The sequence below is a fragment of the Nomascus leucogenys genome, chromosome 24 (assembly GCF_006542625.1).
Source record: "Nomascus leucogenys isolate Asia chromosome 24, Asia_NLE_v1, whole genome shotgun sequence".
Lineage (NCBI taxonomy): Eukaryota > Metazoa > Chordata > Mammalia > Primates > Hylobatidae > Nomascus > Nomascus leucogenys.
This window is the reverse complement of record NC_044404.1, coordinates 21,041,007-21,063,346: the sequence shown is the minus strand read 5'-3', so window position 1 is coordinate 21,063,346 and position 22,340 is coordinate 21,041,007. Positions and strand designations below refer to the sequence as shown.

Sequence of the window (22,340 nt, the reverse complement as noted above, 5' to 3'; positions counted from 1 at the left end):
AGTATGCCTATGCCTACATAGGCATAGGATCTGAATGTAGTTTTTCATGTGTTTGATTAAACACTGGCAGTAAAATTTAGTGGTAAGATCAAAGCAACAGAAACAAACACTCCTGAGTCTTACCCTTTTTCCTTGTCTATCTCTGTGACCTTGGGTGAATTTCCTAACCTCTTTGAGTCTGTTTCTCATCTAGAAAAATGAAGATAATAATAGTATTTACCTTATAGAATTGTAAAGATAAAATGTGATGTATGTAAACATACATCTGACATATAATAAGCACTCTGAATGTTAAATAATATTGATACTTATATTTTCAGCTTGTATTAAGAGCCCAAATGTTCCCTTTGAACTCTTCTAATACACAGAGGAGTTGGATATCATGATCTTTGCCCTGAGGAATTTATCTTCCAAAGAAAGGAAGCTCAAGAAGTTGATACCTTCTGAAATGTTTTTAATAAAATCTGGGACATGAGATGGTGGAAAATCCCTTAGGATAGGCCATTTGCATGTATAATGTTGATTAAAAGTTTTTGTACCCATTATGTCATTTATCTTCACAGTAGACACATCTCAAGGTGACCTCTGCTGTGATTGGTAAAGGAGAAGGCCTGCTTAGAACAGTGAAGGAAAATCTGCAGTTGAGGATGGTAATACCATCATTAACTTCCTGCTTTGGCAGGAGTGGAAAATTAGGAAGAAAGGCAAAGAAAATTCAGAAGAATGGGGGAAAAAATGAATAGGGCAGTCATAAAGTGGTAACAACCCGAATCAGTTTATCAACTGACGCATGAATAAACAAAATGTGATATATACATACCATGGAATATCGGACCATGATAAGGAATGAAATTCACATGGTGTACAATGGATGAACCGTAAAAACATCATGCTAAGTGAAAAAAGTCACAGAAGACCACATTTTATGTGATTTCATTTGTATGAAATGTCTGGAATAGGCAAATCCATAGAAGCAGAAAATAAATTAGTGCTCTCCAGGGGTTGGGGAGAGAAGAGTGGGGAGGCAGTGCTAATGCATACCGAGCTTCTTTCTGGGGTGATGAAAGTATTCTAAAGTTAGAAAGTAGTAGTGGTCACACAACTGTGGATATACCACAAACCATTAAATTGTATAGTTTTAAAAGGTTAATTTTATGATACATAAATTATATGTCAACAAATATTATATATATATACATAAAAAAAGAGGGGCCTGGCATGGTGGCTCACATCTGTAATCCCAGCACTTTGGGAGGCCAAGGTGGGCCAGGCCTCACGAGGTCAGGAGATCGAGACCATCCTGGCCAACATGGTGAAACCTGTCTCTACTAAAAATAGAAAAAATTAGCCAGGCATGGTGGTGCACGCCTGTAGTCCCAGCTACTCAGGAGGCTGAGACAGGAGAATCTCTTGATGTCAGAAGGCGGAGGTTGCAGTGAGCCGAGATCACACCACTGCACTCCAGCTTGGACAACAGAGTGAGACTCTGTCTCAAATAAAAGAAAAATGAGTATGATATGGTGGTGCCACCAGCATCTATATAAGGATTTGCTTAGGGAAGTTATAGCTTAGAAATTGGGGAAGTAAATTTCAACAAGAACACCACAATTGACAGTATCAGAGATACAGGAGTATTTGTGTACAGCCAAATATTATGTCATCTTTTGACACGTTATGCTATTGTTGTATAAATAAATTTATACAACACCTCTCCTACCTGAGACCCTTCTGGATCTGTCTCTTCTTTCCAGCTATCCAACCATTCATTTATTCACCCATCTGTTCAATCCCCATTTCTTTTCACTCCATTTCACAGACTGTCATTATCTTACACCTCAGCTATTACAACTCTGCTTTCAGACTTCTCTGGAAAAGTATTTAAAGTGCACATTTTCCAGAAAATTCTTTCAGAGAAAATATTGCTGCTGGATGCCAGATATCTGTCTAAGACCTGTAGAAATAGTCGTTTCAAGGGTAGAAGATCCAGGCTCCCAGATTAGCCTTGAAACGCTATCATTATTTCATCCTAGCTTTGCTTTAATATTATTTTTTAATCTTTTTGCAAATCTCCCACACCTATTTGATGAATGTTAATTCCTGCATTGTTTCCTTGGTGCTGTCTTCAACCTAGACCACATTAAGGAGCCTGCTCAATTCAATTAGCTGGGTGTGGTGCCTGGCACCTGTAATCCCAGCTACTCAGGAGGCTGAGGCAGGAGAATTGCTTGAACCCAGGAGGCGGAGGTTCCAGTCAGCCGAGATCGCGCCAGTGCACTCCAGCCTGGGCTACAGAGTGAGACTCCACCTCAAAAAATATATTTTTTTTTTTCAATTTTTCAATATGACTCTGTTCACAAGGTTTTCTATTCTGGTAATTCCTCAAACCCTTAAACATATAAATATAATTATGTCAATTTAAAACACTCATAGTACTTTATGCATATTGATATGTATATATTTTACCTCTCCAACTTCTTTTACATCTCCAGGATTAGTAAAGCTTTTATTTTTCTGTTATCCCCTGAGAGCTTTTATTAAATGTTTATTTACTCATTTCCGCAAATGTATAGATTCGTGTTGATGTTTTTGTTGGGTTTTTGTTTTGTGTTGTTTTTTAGGATATCTGATAGTAACAAATCAGGTATATTTAAAATCACCACCCTGGTAAGAAAAAATTGTAGTTTTTTTTTTTTTTTTTCTTTTCTTTTTTCTGAGACAGGGTCTTGCTCTGTCATCCAGACTAGAGTGCAGTGGCATAAACATGGCTCACTGCAGAGTTGACCTCCTGGTCTCAAGCAGTCTTCCCACCTCAGCCACCTGAGTAGCTGGAACCACAGGTGCATGCCACCACTCCCAGCTAACTTTTTGTAGAGATAGAGTCTCGCCATATTGCCCAGCTGGTCTTTAACTCCTGGCCTCAAGCAGTCCTCCTGCCTTGGCCTTCCAAAGTGCTGGGGTTACAGGTATGAGCTACCATGCCTGGCCTGTTGATTTTAATAACAGTAGCTATAATTGATTAAATGCTTGCTATAATCAGACACTGTGGTAAATTCTTTAACCCTCACAACAACTCTGTTATCCTTACTTTACAGAAGAGGAGAATGAGGCATGGAGGAGATGATACTTGCTGGGGGTTATAGAGTTAATAAGTGGTAGAATCAGAATTCAAATTTCAACTCTACAATTTATACTCATAGCCACATCTTTATAATATTGCCTCTCAAATTAAGCTACATATCCTGTAAATAAATCTTAGACTTCAGCATTCAAAAGTGAAAATCATTTAAAATAGTTCTTACTAAAATAAGATATTTTTATATGAAAGATGAATATATACATAAAGCTACAGCTGGATAAACAGGTAGATAATAACAAGCGATACAAAGTCAAATGTGCTCACCCTGAATAATTAGTAAGGGACAGCAAAAAGCACAGAATGTATCTTTCCCAGTTCATTAGTTAATAACTCTCTCCAAGTTTCTGCCAATTCCAGAATTCATGCATGTAACCTAGGAATCACCTTAATACTAATGCAGTGTTTAAGAAATAAAAGTAGGCTGGCTGCTGTGGCTCACACGTATAATCCCAGCACTTTGCAAGGCTGAGGTGAGAAGATCACTTGAGACCCAGAGTTCGTGACCAGCCTGGGCAACAGAGAGACCCTTTCTGTACAAAAAATTTAAACATTAGCCAGGCGTGGTGGTGCATGCCTGTAGTCGGAGGTACTCGGGAATCTGGGACAGAAAGATTGCTTGAGCCCAGGAGTTTGAGGTTGCAGTGAGCTATGATGGTGTCACCACACTTCAACTTGGGCAGCATAGCAAGACCCTGTTGCTAAAAAGTATAGAAATAAAAATAGAAGTCATTATGTTATAGCATTCAGCATTCGATGAGATGATCAATAACATCCAAAAACTATTAGGGCTTTTGTAACATAATACCATCATTAATAGTTGTCATTCATTCAACAGGTATTTATTGAGTCCCAGACTGTCATAATTTATATTAGTTTTTAACAGAATTCAAATAAGATTTGAGTGACATTTGAAATATTTAAATCAGTATACCTGATCATGTAGGGAAAACCTCCCTTTGACATGATATTATACATTGATGTTCCATAAATTGTATAAATCATGAATAACCCCTAAAACATGGCTTTCCTATATATCTTACAAATGAGTTTTACTCTAATTTTAAAGCCATACCAAGGTGTAAAACAGTACGTATAATATAAATAAAGGAGAAACCTGTATGCACATTCACATGTATAATGCACACAATATTTTCTGAGGATAAGTAGGAAATAATAATGATTTTCTCTGGGGAGAGAGACCTAGGAGCAAGATGGGAAAGACAAGACTTTTTCAGTTTTTCCTCGTTTGTTGTGAAATCTTTTTGTTCATATGAATTACTTTTGTCATAATTAAAGCCAGAAACAAGTTTAATTGTAAATTTTGCAGTAATATGTGTCTTAGGTCTCATTCAAATAATAATTCTCGGGTGGGTGAGGTGGTTCATGCCTGTAATCCCAGCACTTTGGGAGGCCAAGGTGGGTGGATCACCTGAGGTCAGGAGTTCGAGACCAGCCTGGCCAACATGGTGAAACCCCATCTCTACTAAAGATATAGAAGTTAGCCAGGTGTGATAGTGCACATAGTCCCAGCTATGCGGGAAACTGAGGCAGGAGAATTGCTTGAACCGGGGAGGCTGAGTTAGCAGTGAGCCGAGATCGTGCCACTGCATGCACTCCAGCCTGGGCGACCAGAGTGAGACTCCATCTCAAAAAACAAAACAAAACAAAAACAATTCTCTCATGATTTATCTGATATATGTGAAACATAGATTGTCAAATTTCAAAAGGTACCTACCAGTCTGTTTTGAATGATTTCTAATATTCCTTAAGATTTGCAATGCCTCACTTCTTATTAATATCAATTATTCAGTAATATAAATGCAGAGAACGGAAATATTTCTTAAGAATTTATTTTTTGTATTAATTTCTGATACCATTTGTATCATGATATTTTCATTAGAGTGCAGAAAAATTCCAGTTTTTTTGGATATAAGATTTAATATCATTCAATTCAACAAACATATCAGCAGATAAAGTTGGAATAAATAGCTGCTGACAGTTCTTTCTTTAAATTTCAATAACAGACTCTAGATCTTCTCTAAAATGTTATGTTAAAATGAGTTATAAATTAGAATACCCTTTTGACTGACTATTCTCCGTATTTTGGGACACATTAGAGAAGATACTCAAACTGGAAACTGTCATGGAAAACCAAGAAATATGAATGACTTAACCATAAGTTTTTATGATGTGCCAAAAGAAATGTGATAAATCCATGCTTCACTATTTTTGGTACAAAATCCAGAATTAAGTTGGTTAATAGATTGATTTCTTTTGTTCTGGCAATGCTAATTTATATCTACCATGTGACAGGCCCTTTTCCGACCTCTAGCACCATAGAGATGAATGAGGCAAAGTCCTTTTCCACTGAGCATTTGATAATTTTATAGAGAGACAGATATATACATACTGGGATGGGTAAGGTGAAGAGAGGAGGGAGGAAGTGATGGTCTCTGTTAGAGTGTATTTTTTATTATTCATAGTAGCTCCCATGTATTAAGGTTAGACCAACTTTCTCTGCGCTTTGCAGTCTGGTAATGTAGATTCACTGATGGTCAGATGGAAAGTAGATTTTTTTTTTCCATCTAGGTTTACATATTCGAGGCAGTGAGCTGTAGCATTTTATTTGGAGATGGAAAGTGTTGAGTAGTTGGAAAGGTAACTGTATTATAGTCTCTTTCCTAATTAAATTACATATTTGTGCTGTAGTGATTGACTTTTTTGCATCTGTACTAGGTTTACCTTGAATTAAATTGCAGTCTTTTTTGATGATGGTAGAAGTGGTTCAAAAGTGTCTTATTAAAATGCAAAAGTGCCTAAGGCTGCAAACAGAGCAGTAAAAACAGAGGCCTAGAAAATATGCCAGTGGCCTCATTGGAGTCATTGTTCTCAGTGTCGACAATTGCTTAATGGACTGTCTTCCACTGAACTTTTTGGAGCAAGCCTACTTAGTGTTACTTTGCCATTTTATTTTTCTAATGACATACTGTGCTGTTGGGGCAACAAACTGCACATCCTGTCCTGCTACAAAAGCAAAAGACAACTTTAACCAAGATAAAAATGAAGCTGGAATTCAGGCAAGAAAGTGCAGGATAAGGCAGACTTGAGAGGTAGGGTATTGAGTTGAGAAGGGTTTTGAAGTTAGATCTGTGTTTCAGTTCTAGCCCCAACCTTTACTCTCTGTAAAGGGGAAACTTAGTAATCTCTCTGTTCTTCAGTTTCCTCATCTCTGAAATGGGAATACTGTAATACTACCTACTTAACACAAAGAGATTTAACCAGTATTGTTGTTCTAGAGAGACATTAACCTTGAGTTTAATTTTGATTGCAGGTCATTTATTCATTAACAGATTTGCCAGGCACTGTACTGGTTGCTGGGTAGATTGAAGAGGGCAACAAAATACAATCCTTATCCTCAAAGAACTCAAACCCTAATAATTATTCTTAGCTTGTATCCAAGTCTTTGATTGTGTAGAGTAGCAAGGGTGCACACTAAGTGGGTTGGTAAAAATGTTAAAACTGCAGAGCAGTAAATGGGCCTGATGTTGACCAAAAGGTAAAAGCCAGATTTCCAACTTTGCTGTGTATCAGAAACCAGAGAAGCACATGTGCTTGAAGAGGTAGACCTTGAATGCTGGGCGTGGTGGCTCATGCCTGTAATCCCAGCACTTTGGGAGGCCCAGGCAGGCGGATTATCTGAGGTTGGGAGTTTGAGACCAACCTGACCAACATGGAGAAACCCCATCTCTACTAAAAATACAAAATCAACCGGGCATGGTGGTGCATGCCTGTAATCCCAGCTACTTGGGAGGCTGAGGCAGGAGAATCACATGAACCCGGGAGGCAGAGGTGGCCGAGATCACGCCATTGTACTCCAGCCTGGGCAACAAGAGCAAAACTCCTTTCTCAAAAAAAAGAGATAGACCTTGAAGCTAGTAGTAGAATCATTCTCATGCAAGTGAATTTACATCAAAATTTTTTGGATTTAAGTGGCACTTTGATAAGTATTTGAGATATCAAAAAATTAGAGTTCAGTCAAGAGAATTTGATATTTGAAACAAGATAGAGGTCTTCAGATTCTAAGAAGTATGTTCGACATGGAAATAGGAAAAGCAGGACTTGGAGAGTGATATGATATAGGCCTAAGAGAACTTTTCAAAAAGAGTTTGTATCAGACAATACCAATACCAAATGCTGCAAAAATATTTGAGTGTAATGGTGAATTAAAAGGATGTTGAATTTGTGATAATTTTGTCATTTACTACTATGAGAGAAATTCCATCACCTAAGCAGATACAAGCACCAAAGATTTGGAGAAAGAATAGTGAAATCAAGAAAATAAAGATACAGGAATGTCCATGGCAGGGCAGAAGCCTGGGGGTGTCAAAATACACACTGGACCTGCTGAAGCATGATGAGAAAAGCAGAAGCAGGTGCACGTTTTCTTCTATTTCCCATGCCATTTTGGAAAAGAGTCCAAACACTTAGCTAAGCGGGGGCTTTTAGGCTGCATACTTAAGTAAGCTTTATCTCCTCACCTGGCAATATCAGAAGCTGGAGTATAATGACAAAAAATTTTATTCAACCGTATTCTTCCAGTTTAGCATATATGGCTGTGGAATCACCAGCTCAGATCTTGGTATAATTTGAGGGTCTGGTATCTAGTCCCTGGTACAGATGTCTCACATTGCAATCCTGTGACATCATCCATGATCTTAAAATCATGGTTTGGAATCCAACAGCTGTTCTTTTGGAATGGTCAAGGACTGAGGTCAGTTTGTATAAGGAGGCACACTGTTAGTTAAGCTGATACACCACTTCAACACTGCATTCAGATTAATGGTTTCTGTATTGAGCCACTTCTTTTCTCTCTGCCTAACCTTGCATCAATAGCACAATTACCTTAGTTACTTTAGTTTTAGAATATCTTAATATTACAAGCCCACTACCTTTCAATTCTACATCAAAATTGTATTGGCTTTTCTTGGCTTTTGCTTTTTCATTTACAAATAACATATGGAATTGTTCTCTGCACAAAATAGGTATTTGTTCAATGGAAAAATTAGAAGATTTTTTTTCATTATGCATATGGTATATTTAGGGTTTCATATGCATTAACAATTTTCTTATAAATGTTTACATCACATAATTTGTTTTTAGATTTTCCAAACACACCCAAATATAATTTATACATAATTTTTATAAACACTTCTATTATATAAAATAATTATTGCTGTTCAAATGAGTCAGTTATGTTGTTTGGAGGAGCAACAGAGAGGCAGACTGTTACTAAAATATATTTTAGCAGAAAAGGTTTTGAAAATAATATTGGGACTTTGGCTTTCTCTATAAATGGATGGTTCCTGCATTTACTCTCAGGAAACCTGGACCACTGCCATTCTGAAACAGTATTTCTAGAGAGTGACCAAAGAGAGTTGGTGTAAAAATCCTAAAGACCCAGGACTGAGGTTAATGGGGAAAAAAAAACCCAAGCTCTCGGTGGAAGTTTTGGTCAGAATAGGAGATGAAACAGAGTACAGTGAGAATCAGGTAGCTTCTGATCAGTAAGAAAGTCTACCATATATGTTACTGGAATTTTTAAGCCTCTTTCTCTTAGAATTCTCTCAGTTCCTATTACACGGTAGATTAGTTGAAGAAAGTCATTCCGACTTCCTGTTCTTGGCAGTAGGAATCACCTTTCTTGCTTAAAAGCAGAGAACAAGCCTAATATATTCTATTATTCTATTCTCTCTTCTATCCAACCACCAGTCATAATGTGATAATAATTTTCAGTTTTAATTGTTGCCCTTTCTACTTACTTTTGTGCCATAATGATGCCTTATTAATAGGCTATCTCATATCTTTACTAATAAAAAATAAGAATGTGAATAAAATAAATCAAAGTTTGCTTGAAAACTTACAGAAATTTGTCTACTTGAAATATGTGATTTAAAACATAAATTGCCTATTTTAAAAACTTAGTTAAATGTCACTATTTACCAATTTTATTTGTACAATAAAATAATTTATCTCGACCGGGTGCAGTGACTCACGCCTGTAATCCCAGCACTTTGGGAGGTCAAGGCGGGCGGATCACCTGAGGTTGGGAGTTCGAGACCAGCCTGACCAACATGGAGAAACCCTGTTGCTACTAAAAATACAAAATTAGCTGGGTGTGGTGGTGTGTGCCTGTAATCCCAGCTACTTGGGAGGCTTAGGCAGGAGAATTGCTTGAACCCGGGAGGTGGAGGTTGTGATGAGCCCAGATTGCGCCATTGCACTCCAGCCTGGGCAACGAGCAAAACTCCGTCTTAAAAAAAAAAAAAATTATCTCCAGAGGACTAACTGAAGTCATCACAAGAGAAAATAACATTCTGACTTTGCTGTCTTTAGAAGGATAGCCTACATCATTACAATAGGAAATAACATTCTGATTTTCTTCTCTATAAAAGGGTCTCTAAAAAATAGTACTGCTTAGCGATTCTCAAAATTCATAGCTTGAGTAAAATAGCAGCCCACTGCTGAGGAGAAACATGCCAGATCATAGGCTTTGTAGACACTGTGTCTCCCTTTTAATTTACTTTATGATATATATTAAAGGCAAGAGAAAAAAGACTTTTCCTTGCCTTAATTTCAGATTAGTTAAAATGGATATTTTCTTTGAGTATTTTTTCTTTTGGTACTGTTTTCAAAGTTAGCATATATTGATTAGAGAAAATTCAATATAAACTGATAATAATAAGAAAAATATGGGGTCAGGCTTGGTGGCTCACACCTGTAATCCCAGCACTACGGGAGGTCAAGTTGGGTGGATTGCTTGAGCCCAGGAGTTCAAGACCAGCCTGAACAATATAACGAAATCCTGTCTCTACAGTACAAAAATTAGCCAGGTGTGGTGGCATGCACCTGTACTTCCAGCTATGTGGGAGGCTGAGGTGGGAGGATCACCTGAACCAGGGAGGTTGAAGCTGCAGTCAGCCGTGATTGAGCCACTGTTCTTCAGCCTGGGCAACAAAGTGAGGCCCTGTCTAAAAGAAAAGAATAAATAAATGTTGGGTTTTGTCTTGGCAGAAAGGAAATCAAAAGACAATATGTATAAGTTTAACCTGTCTGTAGGAAAATACCTGTCAGTTAAAAAGAAAACAAAGCATCTAATAGAAGATGAGAATAGGAAATTAACAGAAAAGAAAACAAATAACCAAAAACAAAAAAAGGAAAAAATGCTTAACCTCATTAGCTAGTGTAGAAATAGCACGTTTAAGCTATTAGTTTGCCAAATATAATATAAAGTACTTGTGAGAATGGAGAAAATCCAACATGAGAGGAGTATGAGTAACCTTTGTGGAACCAAATCTGACAATATCTATATTTGGAAATAAAATTACTAGTATAGGCTGGGTGCAGTGGCTCAGACCTATAATCTCAGCTGCTCAGGAGGCTTAGGCAGAGGATTACTTGAGTCCAGGAGTTCAAGACCAGCCTGGGCAACATAGTGAGAACCTGCCTCTTAAAAAAAAAAAAAAAAGGTACTAGGAGGATATATTTAAAAGTTTTCGTGGTAAGAAAAATAGCAAAAACGTAAGATTTTTCAAAAGAAATGCTGCATACTGGTATTTGCATAATGACTAGACGCTAGGAGGGATTTTCTTAAGTGAATATAAAGCATGTTGAAGAATAACTCATATAGTTATGACCCCATTTTTCTGTTTAAAATAAACTTGTGGCTAGGTGCTGTGGCTCATGCCTGTAATTCCAGCATAAAACTTGGCCATCACATTTTTTTCTTTTTCTGTATTGTTGAATTTTACTTGCTAAAATTTTATTTAGTGTTTTTTTTTCGGGGTGGGGGGTTTGTATTTAAATTTATAAGGGATGTTTGCCTGTACTTTTCTGGTGATTGTCATGTTTGGGTATCTGGGTAACGACGCAGACCTCAAATGATGAGTTAGTGAGTTTTCTCCTTCAATATTCTGGGAAAGTTGGTGTAAAATTGATATTGTTTATTCCTCAAGTATTTGCAAAGAATCCAAACAGTCTCTAACAGATAAAAAAGACAAGGGAATAGATTCTTCCAGAGGAGTCACAGACCTGATGATATCTTGCTTTTTGGCCCAGTGACACCATGAAAACAATATGACCCATGATGAGGAGAAAACAGATCAATTGGAACTCATAACTGACATACTTAGAATTAGCAGACAAAATCGCCGGGCGCGGTGGCTCACGCTTGTAATCCCAGCACTTTGGGAGGCCGAGGCGGGCGGATCACGAGGTCAGGAGATTGAGACCCCGTCTCTACTAAAAAAATACAAAAAATTAGCCGGGCGTGGTGGCGGGTGCCTGTAGTCCCAGCTACTCGGAGAGGCTGAGGCAGGAGAATGGTGTGAACCCGGGAGGCGGAGCTTGCAGTGAGCCGAGACTGCGCCACTGCACTCCAGCCTGGGCGACAGAGCGAGACTCCGTCTCAAAAAAAAAAAAAAAAACAGACAAAATCATTAGAGGGTTATTAGATACAGTTGCTGTAACTGTTCACATATTCAAAAAGTAGAGATAAGGAATCGACATAACTGGAAAACCCAGAATTGGTAGAACCAGTAAACAGAAAACTACTAAGGACCTAGGAGCTGGAATAACACAGTCAGCCAACTTGATTTAATTGTCTAAACATTCGAACAGTAGATACACATTCTTTTCAAACACAAATTGAAGATTTACCAAGATAGACCATATTGTGGTTCCAGAAACGAGGCTTAATAACTTTAAAAGGATTCAAGTTGGAAATCAATGAGAAAAATATCTCTGGAAAATCCCCCATAAGTTTAGAAACTAACACACTTTTAAATAACGCAGAGGTCAAAGAAGAAATCAGAAATGAAATTATAAAATATTTTGAACCGAATGAAAATGAAAACCCACCCATTTTCTATTTCTGTTTTCTATTGCTGTTGTAATCACCACAAACATAGTGGCTTAAACAATACATATTAATTATCTTACAGTTTTGGATGTCAGAAGTCCAAAATGGGTTTCATTTGGGCCAAAAATCAAGGTGTCGTCAGGTCTGTGACTCTTCTGGAGGCTCTGTGGAAGAATCTATTCCCTTGTCTTTTTTATCTGTTAGAGACTGCTTATGTTCTTTGGCTGTGTCCCCTTCCTCCATCTTCAAAGCCAGCAGCATAGCGTCTTCAAATCTCTCTGCGTTTCTCCTACCTCCCTCTTTTGCTTGTAATAAGCCTTTCGATTATATTGGATCCACTGGGTTAATCCAGGATAATAGTCTCCTCATCACAAAATCCTTTATTATCACATTTGTAAAGTCAGTTTTGCCAAGTAGGGCTACGTATTCACAAGGTTAAAAGCATTAAGACATTGGCATCTTTGGTGTGGTCCATTATTCTGCCTACCACACTTCTAAAGCAGTACATAGATGGAAATTTACATCACTAACTGCAACTGTTAGAAAAGGAAAAAAAAAAAGACTAGGTGTAGTGGCTCACGCCTGTTATCCCAGCACTTTGGGAGGCCGAGGCGGGCAGATCACGAGGTCAGGAGATCGAGACCATCCTGGATAACATGGTGAAACCCCGTCTCTACTAAAAATACAAAAAAATTAGCCAGGCATGGCGGCGTGCGCCTGTAGTCCCAGCTGCTGGGGAGGCTGAGGCAGGAGAATGGCGTGAACCCGGGAGGCGGAGCTTGCAGTGAGCCGAGATCGCACCACTGCACTCCAGGCTGGGTGACAGAGCAAGACTCCCGTCTCAAAAAAGAAAAAAAAAATCTAATTATTGACCTCAACTTTCACCTTAAGAAATTATTAAAAGAAGAACAAACGCAGAAAAAGTAGAAGAAAGGAAATAATACAGATAGGAAATAAATGAAACATAACAAGAAAACAGGGAAAAAATTTATAAAACCAAAAGGTGGTTACTGAGGAAATAAATAAAATTACTAAACCTGGATTTGACTTTTACTTTGATATTTAACCTGAAAGCTAGAAGTAAAAAAATTTAAATTGTGTTACAGGTATCTGGCTTTGTTGTTTTTAGAGACAGGTTCGTGCTCTGTCACACGGGGTGGGGTACAGCAATACGATCATATAACCATCAACCCTTGGGCTCAAGCAATCCTCCTGCCGCAGCCTCCTAAGCAGCTAGGACTATAGACACATGCCACCACACCCAGCTAATTAAAAATTTTTTTTTTGTAGAGATGGTGTCTCACTATGTTGCTCAGGCTATTCTTGGAACTCCTGGCCTCAAGCAATTCACCCACCTTGTCCTCCCCAGGTGAAATGGCTGTTTTTGATAGAATTTAAGTCTAGTTTCCTCATTTTATTATACTGTTCTGTTTCCAGTGCTATGACCTCACCAAACTAACTCATGTAATTCAAGCTCTTTGTGAAGTAGTGATAGAGCAGAAAGATTTTGTCATACCATGGGAAGTCTAATTACCAAATCAGCATACATTTCAAATAACAACCTCTGAGAAGATGCGGAAAAACACTAGACGTAACTCTCAAGTGTTTCTTTTGGTTGCCATCTCTCAGTGGCCCATCATTCTTACGTATTTCATCGCCATTGTTATTCTTTTCAGGTCATTACATCTTCATTGTAAAATTTATCCTCTCACCTGGGTTTCTTCTTTGTGCCACCTTAGTTTCTTAGATAAATCATCACATTTTCCTAGATTCCTGAAAGGAAAAAAAGTGGTGATTTGGGACAGAATAGGATTCACAGCCTATAGGAACTCTAGAGGGACAAAAGTTCTTGCATATTATCTAATCAGAATGATTTAGTGCCAACTTGTAGATCTCAAAACTTGGAAAAGAGTAAAAATTGTCAAAATATTTCAAGAATGGATGAGAAGGGATTAAAACCAGGTGATAAGGATGGGAACTCTCACTGAAAGTTCCATTATTAGAACATTCTACTCTGTTTATGCACAACTCTGTGACAATGCACTGGGGCTGTTCCCTGAGCATTAGTGAAGTGTCTATACTTGGAAAGTCTTCATAGTCTCAGTTTTGTGTGACTTCAATCTAAGAGACCCAGACTCTGGACACATTAATTTCAAACCTTGGAACTAGGGAGTTTATGTTGTATTCCAATAGCATGTGGAGCTACAAGGGGGACTTTTTTGTAATTCAGAGTCTCTTACCTATAGCCATTATGGGGCCACAAGATCTTCAGCCAATCTGCACAATTCAGGCACTTCAGGCCAACCCAGAAAATTATCTCCACAAATGTAGAAAATAAAACAGCTTTATTAATTTTTTTAAAATTTTATCTTGAGACCTAGTCTCACTCTTTCACCCACGCTAGAGTGCAGTGTTGTGATCACAACTCACTGCAGCCTCAATGTCCCGGGCTCGGTCAATCCTCTTGCCTCAGCCTCCTGAGTAGCTTGGACCACAGGTGCACGACACTATACCTGGCTAATTTTTAAATTATTTTGTAGAGATGGGGTCTCCCTGTGTTGCCCAGGCTGGTCTTGAACTCCTAGGCTCAAGCAATGCTCCAGTCTTGACCTCATGGTGGCATGAGTCACCATACCTGGCCTTATTTTTTTAGAGACAGAGCCTCACTCTGTCATCCAGGCTGGAGTGCAGTATATTTTATTTTTATTTTATTTTTTTTAAGGGACAGAGTCTAGCTATCTATATTTATATTTATATAAGGGGTAGAGGAAGCATTTGCAATTAACTACAAGTGTTCTTTAGCTAAAGATCTAAGAAAAGGGAGAGAGAAAGGAAATAAAAGGAAAATAAAGATCTCTTTATACCAAGGAAATAGAAAAAATGTTAAACTCTTACAACTTACTTGGATGACTACCTGATTAATAAAGAAATTAGTAAAGAGAAGCAATATTAAGTTTATCTAAAAATTGCTCTCAGATTTATATTGTTGCATAGCTAATAGTAGGATACCCTGGGATTAAAGATTTACCTGTCTTATGTAGTTAGCGCTTTTACATTCTTTTTTTTTTTTTTTTTTTTGAGGCAAGGTCTCAGTCTGTTACCCAGGCTAGAGTGCAGTGGCACGATCATGGCTCACTGCAACTCTGACTCCTGGTCTCAAGTGATCCTCCTACTTTAGCCTCCTGAGAAGCCGGGATGACAAGCGTGTACCCCATGTCTGGCTAATTTTTTAATTTTTTGTAGCGGTCTCACTTTGTTGCCTAGGCTGGTCTTGAAGTCCTGGCCTCAAGCAGTCTTACCTCCTCAGCCTCCCAAAGTGTTGGGATTACAGGCATGAACCACCACTCTCAACTTCTTTTATATTCTTTTAACCTATTTGGAATGATGCTATTTTTGGTTTTTCGTTTTTTGGGGTATAAAATGAGTACTCTGTATGAACTCCATAAGTTCTCCAGATCCTCTGGAGATCAGAATCATACACAAAATTGTAATGTGCCCAGTAAAATTAACTGTTTTAAGAATGTGTTCCAATAGTATTTTTATAAAGAGCAATCTGTCCTAAAATCTATAACAAGACTAAAGTGGATTAGTCATACAGGATAAAACAGGATTTGAAATAGTGAATGAAAATCAACTTTAAAAGTTTTACTTTTTTATTTCTCCCAATTTAAAATTATCATTACAAGCATCGAAGAACAAAGAGAAACCACTTACTGTTCAAGTATGTAGCCTGCGTATTAGCGTTAAACTTTCCTTTTTTTCCTTCCAGTTTTTACATAAATATTTTACATGGTTATAAATGAAGTGTAGGTATAATTTTGTATTTTTTACCCTTTTCTGTTTTTGAACCTTAACGTACTCTCTAAAAATCCCATTTAATCTCATTAGCCTGAATCCAAATCCTTGCTATGAGATGTGGCTCATAAAAATCTGTGCTGTGATTTGACTCTTGACAGTAGATGTGAAACTTGACCAGTTTAATTTTATCCTTATGTGTATTTTCTAAAGATAATCAAGAAGGTTTTTATTTTGTGTTGTTTTGTTTTTGTTTTTGTTTTTTTGAGTCGGAGTCTCACACTTTCGCCTGGGCCGAGTGTAATGGCATAATCTTGGCTCACTGCAACCTCCACCTCCCAGGTTCAAGTGATTCTCCTGCCTCAGCCTCCTGAGTAGCTGGGATTATGGGGGCCTGCCACCACGCCTGGCTAATTTTTGTATTTTTAGTAGAGATGGGATTTCACTATGTTGGCCAGGCTGATCTTGAACTCCTGACCTTGTGATCTGCCCTCCTCGCCCTCCCAAAGTACTGGGATTCCAGGCGTGAGCCACCATGCCCAGCCAAGAAGGTTTTTTTAGTTCCTATTTACTTTTGAATAAAATGCCTTAATTTTTAGAATCATGTACATTTAGCTCTTTTATAGTTCTTCACAGCCTATTTATCTTTTTAGAATCTTTTTTAATTTTAATCGTCTCCCTATTAATTGATTGCTTTCAAATTATCCTGCTGCATAGCACTAATTACGAGCTTTTAGCCACTTAATCAAAATTTAGCAGATTGGGCCGAGTGTTGCAGTGGCTCACTCCTGTAATCCCAGCACTTTGGGAGGCCAAGTCAGGAGGATCACTTGAGCCCAGGAATTCCAGACTAGCCTGGGCAACATGGTAAGAGACCATCTCTACAAAAAATTTAAAAAATTAGCCGGGCATGGTTGCGGGTACCTGTGGTCCCAGCTACTGGGGAGGCTGAGGTGGGAGAATCACTTGGGCCCAGGAGTTTGAGGCTACAGTGAGCCAAGTTCATGCCAGTGTACTCCAGCCTGGGCAACAAAGGAAGACCATGTCTCCAAAAAAAAAAAATTAGCAGATTGAATATATAAGAATTTTAACAGTTAATTTGTTGTTAGGACAGTCCCAAAGACCAAAACTATAAAGGTTAAATTGTTGTTTGAAGTTTAGTGGGGGAAAAAACAAAAACAAACAAACAAAAAAAGAGTATAAAACTAAATAGGTGATGTGCCTATAATTATGCTTTTTAAATCTCGGAAATAAAATAACCCAAAATGTTTACAATGTCTCAAAGATAACACATAGGTTTTTTTTTTTTTTTTAACTTTATATCTGTCTATACTTTTTAAGTGTTCTTCAATGGATGTGTCTTTTTATGATTAGAATAAATAAATAATCTAGATAAAGAGAGATTATGCCAGTGACAGCAAGAATGTTTGTCATTCTTGTACTTACTGTGTAACATTTCTGAGTCAGGATTTTACACTAAAAACCATGACTTAACTATTAGCAGTTTCTTTAAGAGCGGATATTTCTGCAAAGAAAAAGAAAGAGTGCATGTTCTAGATCATGTGTTTACACAGAATATTTCCTCAGGATGCAGTATATCCCTGTCTCTTAACTACTCTTGACTCTGCTATCCCTTTAAGACCTACAATTTTACATAAAAGTTTTTCTCCGTTTTTTTTTCTTTTTTTTTGAGATAGAGTCTTGCTCCATCGCCCAGGCTGGAGTGCAGTGGCGTGATCTCTGCTCACTGCAACCTCCACCTCCCAGGTTCAAGTGATTCTCCTGCCTCAGCCTCCCGAGTAGCTGGGATTACAGGCACATGCCACCATGTCTGGCTAATTTTTGTATTTTTAGTAGAGGCAGGGTTTCACCATGTGTTGGCCAGGCTGGTCTCGAACTCTTAACCTCAAGTGATCTGCCTGCCTTGGCCTCCCAAAGTGCTGGGAATACAGACGTGAGCCACTGCGCCTGGCCTCCATATTCTAATTACCTCAGACTTCAGGGAGAACTATTTTTAAAAACACATGTGGGTTTTATAAAAACCGGTAAGTTTATGAAACTTTTACATTAGCCCTAGCCCTCAGTCTCCAAATCCAGTGTTTATCTCTTAGGTTGTATAGGAATAGTTGTTAGCTCTTAATATGCAGGAGTAACAATTTGACTCCAGTTAAGCCCACATAAAAAGTAAATGAAAAACTAAGAGACTCTTCCATTTATGGGGATGACTTGTATTACATCCTACAGATACCAGAAAAATGTTACCGTAAGGTGCGTTCTTTTTGAAATCTTAAGATGAAGTCCTTTCCAGTTACAGAATTATTGATGTAACACATCAAAAATTGTTTCCCTCCAATTAACTGTAGGAACAGTAAACTGTAGCACAGTTTTAAAACTTACATAGAGAGAAGACAAAGAATCTCCCTAAAGCCCAGTGATTAAACATGTCTGTTAATTTGTCCATTAGACGTTTTACAAAATAGCTCTGAAGAAAAACATTTTGTTCCAATAGCATAAAAATTTGCAAAAATCTTGAAATCAGCATTACCTTTTTGTATTTTTGTTTTTATTCATATTTTAATGTAGTTGAAATTAAATGTGTCTGTAAGAGTTTAGTTCTTAGGTAGGGGAGTCCAGGTAATTATGAATCCTATGCAGAGACTGTTGCTTGTCCTGTCATGCTTTAATACAAGACAAGGAGGAAACAATCTACATCTTTGCCTTGGGAAGGTCAATAATACTGCCTTTGCCTAGAACTGCTATTATTTGTTCAGTCAACAAATTCGAGTGCTCTCCCTGTGCAATGAACTAGAACAAATCTAAGACAGTATCTTAAATTTAATTGCCCTATTCTAGTTTAATCAGTGTTAATTATCATGTAAGTCTGTGTCACTCTCTTTCTGTCTTCCCTCTCCTGTTTTCTTCCTGACTGCTTCCCTTCTACTCCCTTTTCTCCCCCTTCATTCCTTAGCACACCCAAATTTTACTGCACCTTTCTATCAGTAATTGTAGGAGAAGGGATATATGCCCCAACCTCACTGGGCATTAGGGGTGTGTGTGTGTGTGTGTGTGTGTGTGTGTGTGTGTGTGTGTGTGTGTGTATCTGTTCAGATTTTTTTAAAGGACTGTCTCCTAAAGAAGTCTGTGCTCTTTCTGTCCCTCTTTTTCTGAATTACTGTTTTAAATCAAGACTTTAAATAGCCACTTAAACAAGATGAGTAATAATTCTCACTGGCTCAGTAGCTGTTTTTTTCCCAAGTATGTTAAATATGTTATATTACTGAAGGAAGAAATATTTTGTTTCATGTTTTGGGGTTGAGTATATTTGATACATTTGTGGAAAGAAAAGTTTATCTTTGTTTTTTGTTGTTTAGAGGAAGTTCCTTTTGATCTTATATTTGAGCCCCAAAAAATCCTCCAAAAAATTGTTCTTCCTCTTTTCCATGAATGAGATTTAGAGCTAAATTCATACAAATGCAAAACAAAATTAAAATTACAGATTCTGTAACTCCTAAAAAGATTCAGCTATAGAAGCAGAGTTGAAAATCACAAGAATTTTGGAGGAAGCACATTAAACAGACTGGTTATATCAAATCAGAAGATCCACAAAAAATGCAAAGAGACAACTGCCGAATATATGTATTCAGTAGAAGGCTGTGAGACAATAGCAAATTTAAACCCACCCATGGTTTCCATCCTTTGAAAAAATTTACCTTGAGTAGGACACAAAGGAAGAATATCAGCTGGTCTATTAGTGTTTCCTTAATGGTTCCTGAGGGGAAGAAAAAAGAATTGGTGTGAGATGTGTATAACAAATAAGACATGCAGAGTATTTTTTAAGATGGTATAGTAATTTTGAGGAAAAAAATTAATATTAAATGTCTCCTTTTTCTTGTTCCCCCAAAAAGTGTGTGTGCACCTTCTACTGTCATACCAAAAAAGATGAGACTGTCTCAGAGTCTCAGTGAATTATCTTATATTTCTGTAGGGAATCAGATTAGATGGTACCCTTTAGCTTTGTGTTTATTTGCTTTTGGTAATGTTCCCTATTAAGTGGCCTTTCTTTAACTCTTCTCCCTGTTCATCCTCCTATAGTACCTCACTCCTGTCTATTGATTCATAAGTTGCCCTCTGTAGAAGCAGTTTAATATCATCAGCTTACTATCTGATGGTTAAAATGTCTTTCACTTATACACCCATGATTCTGTGGAATTTGTAAGCCAGATGAATTTTTTAAAGTCCTTTGTAAACTTAATCCTTTAATCTAGAAATCTGAAACAATGGAATAATTCAGTAAAAATTATCTATTTTCTTAGTTTTCACTCTAGCAATATGAAAGGCTAGGCAAACAGTATTGATCTGAGATGAAAACAGAATGTTTTAGTAGAAATGCTGCCTATCTAATGAAACCTTAATTGAGGTATCCTTTTGTTGTCTAGAAAACTTAAAAATAACAGAATCCTGAGCGTATTATTTTTTATTGCTTGAAGTAACTTTAGATATCTAGTCTCACTGTTATACTTTATAGCTAAGTAACGTAGAAGCCTGAGACCTGTGACTTGCTTAAGTTCACATAGTTGATTAATAGAAGTAGACCCAAGTCTAGAACTGGATCACAAGTCAGTTTTCTTATGTACGTACTCATCACATGTTGAATTACATGCTGGGATATTTCTAACCATGAAATGGGAAGAACGCAGGCCACTGGTTAGAAAGCTACGAGTTTGTACCCACAACACTTGATGTTGCAATCTCTGGGCTACTACACAGTTGTTCACTTGATCAGCCAACTATTTGTTTGGTGTAGGTAAAGTTCTCTTTTATCCTGCTTAATTTGAATATAGGTATCACTTAGACCTAATATTTCTCAGAATGACTTTGCAGTGGCAAGTAATGAGCCTGATCTTGTATTTCAGCTCAGATAGCTATAACTGTACCAAAGACATGGAAGAAACCAAAAGATCGGACCCGAACCACTGAAGAGATGTTAGAGGCAGAATTGGAGGTAAGCAAGTCTCTTAAGTTCATTTTCAGAGCAGTAGTGCCATTTCATAGACAGGTATGTGTTTATACCTATTTATTGAAATAGTTTTCCAAGCAAAACAATATATCAAGCTCAGAGACTAATTGTTTTAAGTCCATTTTATATTAGAATTTTAAAAAGATTTTTAGTAGCATGTTTGATTTCATCTAATTCTTATTTTTCTTTCAAAATACCTCTTTTAAAATAACAAACTTGGCCAGGCACAGTAGCTAACAACTGTAATCCCAGCACTTTGTGAGGTGAAGGCAGGATGATCACTGGAACCCAGGAGTTTGAGACCAGCCTGGGCAACATAAGGAGACCCTGACTGTACAAAAATGTTTTAAAAAATTAGCCATACATGATGGTGCATACCTGTGGTCCCAGCTATTCGGGAGGCTCAGGTGGGAGGATTGCTGGAGCCCTGGAGGTGGAGGCTGCAGTGAGATGTGATCACTCCACTGCACTCCAGCCTGGGCAACACAACGAAACATTATCTCAAATAAATAAATAAAATGACAATTTTTGGTTAACTCTCCTCTTCCCCCAACTGGAACTTTTCTTTTTATTAACTGGATAGAAAGATAATCTGGTAAACAAAAATGGAGAGTTTTTAAAAATACCATTAGTAATGGTGGTAGAATTCATCTAGTACATTATAAAGAAATTCATTTTGAATCTGTCATCTGTTAACTGCATCCCAGAAACATAACTTTTCTTCATATGGTTTGTCTATCTTAAAATAAGCCATGCCAGATTTTGCTTCAGATTAAAACATACCAAGTCCAAAAGATGAATGTGAGGAAGAAAAAAGGACAAATCAGTCCTAAGGATTACTCTAACAATTTCCTTGTCTGTAATCTCAACATCCTTAGCATTATGTATTGAAGCTTATAAATGAAGAGCAATGTAAATCTTTATGTAGCTTTTTCCCTTTTTTTGACTATTCTTTTAGCTACTTTATTAAAATAATTTTACTCAAGGTTTAACATGATAATATTAAAATGTAAAAATTATCTTAAGATAACTTTGAGTGTGTTTGCTTCATTTGGCTTTTCTAGCAAGTTATAATTCTTACCTTCTTTGGGCATCTAACAGTACCCTTTGGTTACTTTTCCTGTGCTGTCATTGCTGTTACATGATGCTGTGTTGATGTCACTGTTAGTCCCATAGCAACCACTAAAATGTTGATGGGTGTGATTTCATTGTGGTTATTAGGGTGTAAAACTTGGCGGTAAGGTATAGAGGTGCAAATAGTCATTGCACTCCTTTTGCAGCTGAACCTGAAAATGTTCCTCCTACAGAGAGTAAAATACCTTCCAGAGGCATGGGAATCACGTACATTCCTGCTGTGGCTTTTAAGAGCTTCATTAACTTCTTTCTTTTTAGATTCAGCTGGTTTTTTTGTTATTTTTCTTCTGTTATACTTCATGTTGGATTTCTAAGCATTACTGAATATTAGATAGGCCACT

The 22,340-nt window shown here is 37.4% G+C and overlaps 1 protein-coding gene across 24 annotated transcripts in view; it reads left to right on the top strand.

The window, feature by feature from the left end:
• EIF4G3 (eukaryotic translation initiation factor 4 gamma 3) overlaps positions 1 to 22,340 on the top strand; it is a 352,454-nt gene that overhangs the window by 237,024 nt on the left and 93,090 nt on the right. For all 24 annotated transcript variants that reach the window (XM_030805828.1, XM_030805829.1, XM_030805822.1 and 21 more), the window contains one exon: positions 20,762 to 20,850. In XM_030805828.1, coding sequence (XP_030661688.1) covers positions 20,762 to 20,850 — 89 coding nt within the window. The remainder of the gene's footprint in view (positions 1 to 20,761; positions 20,851 to 22,340) is intronic.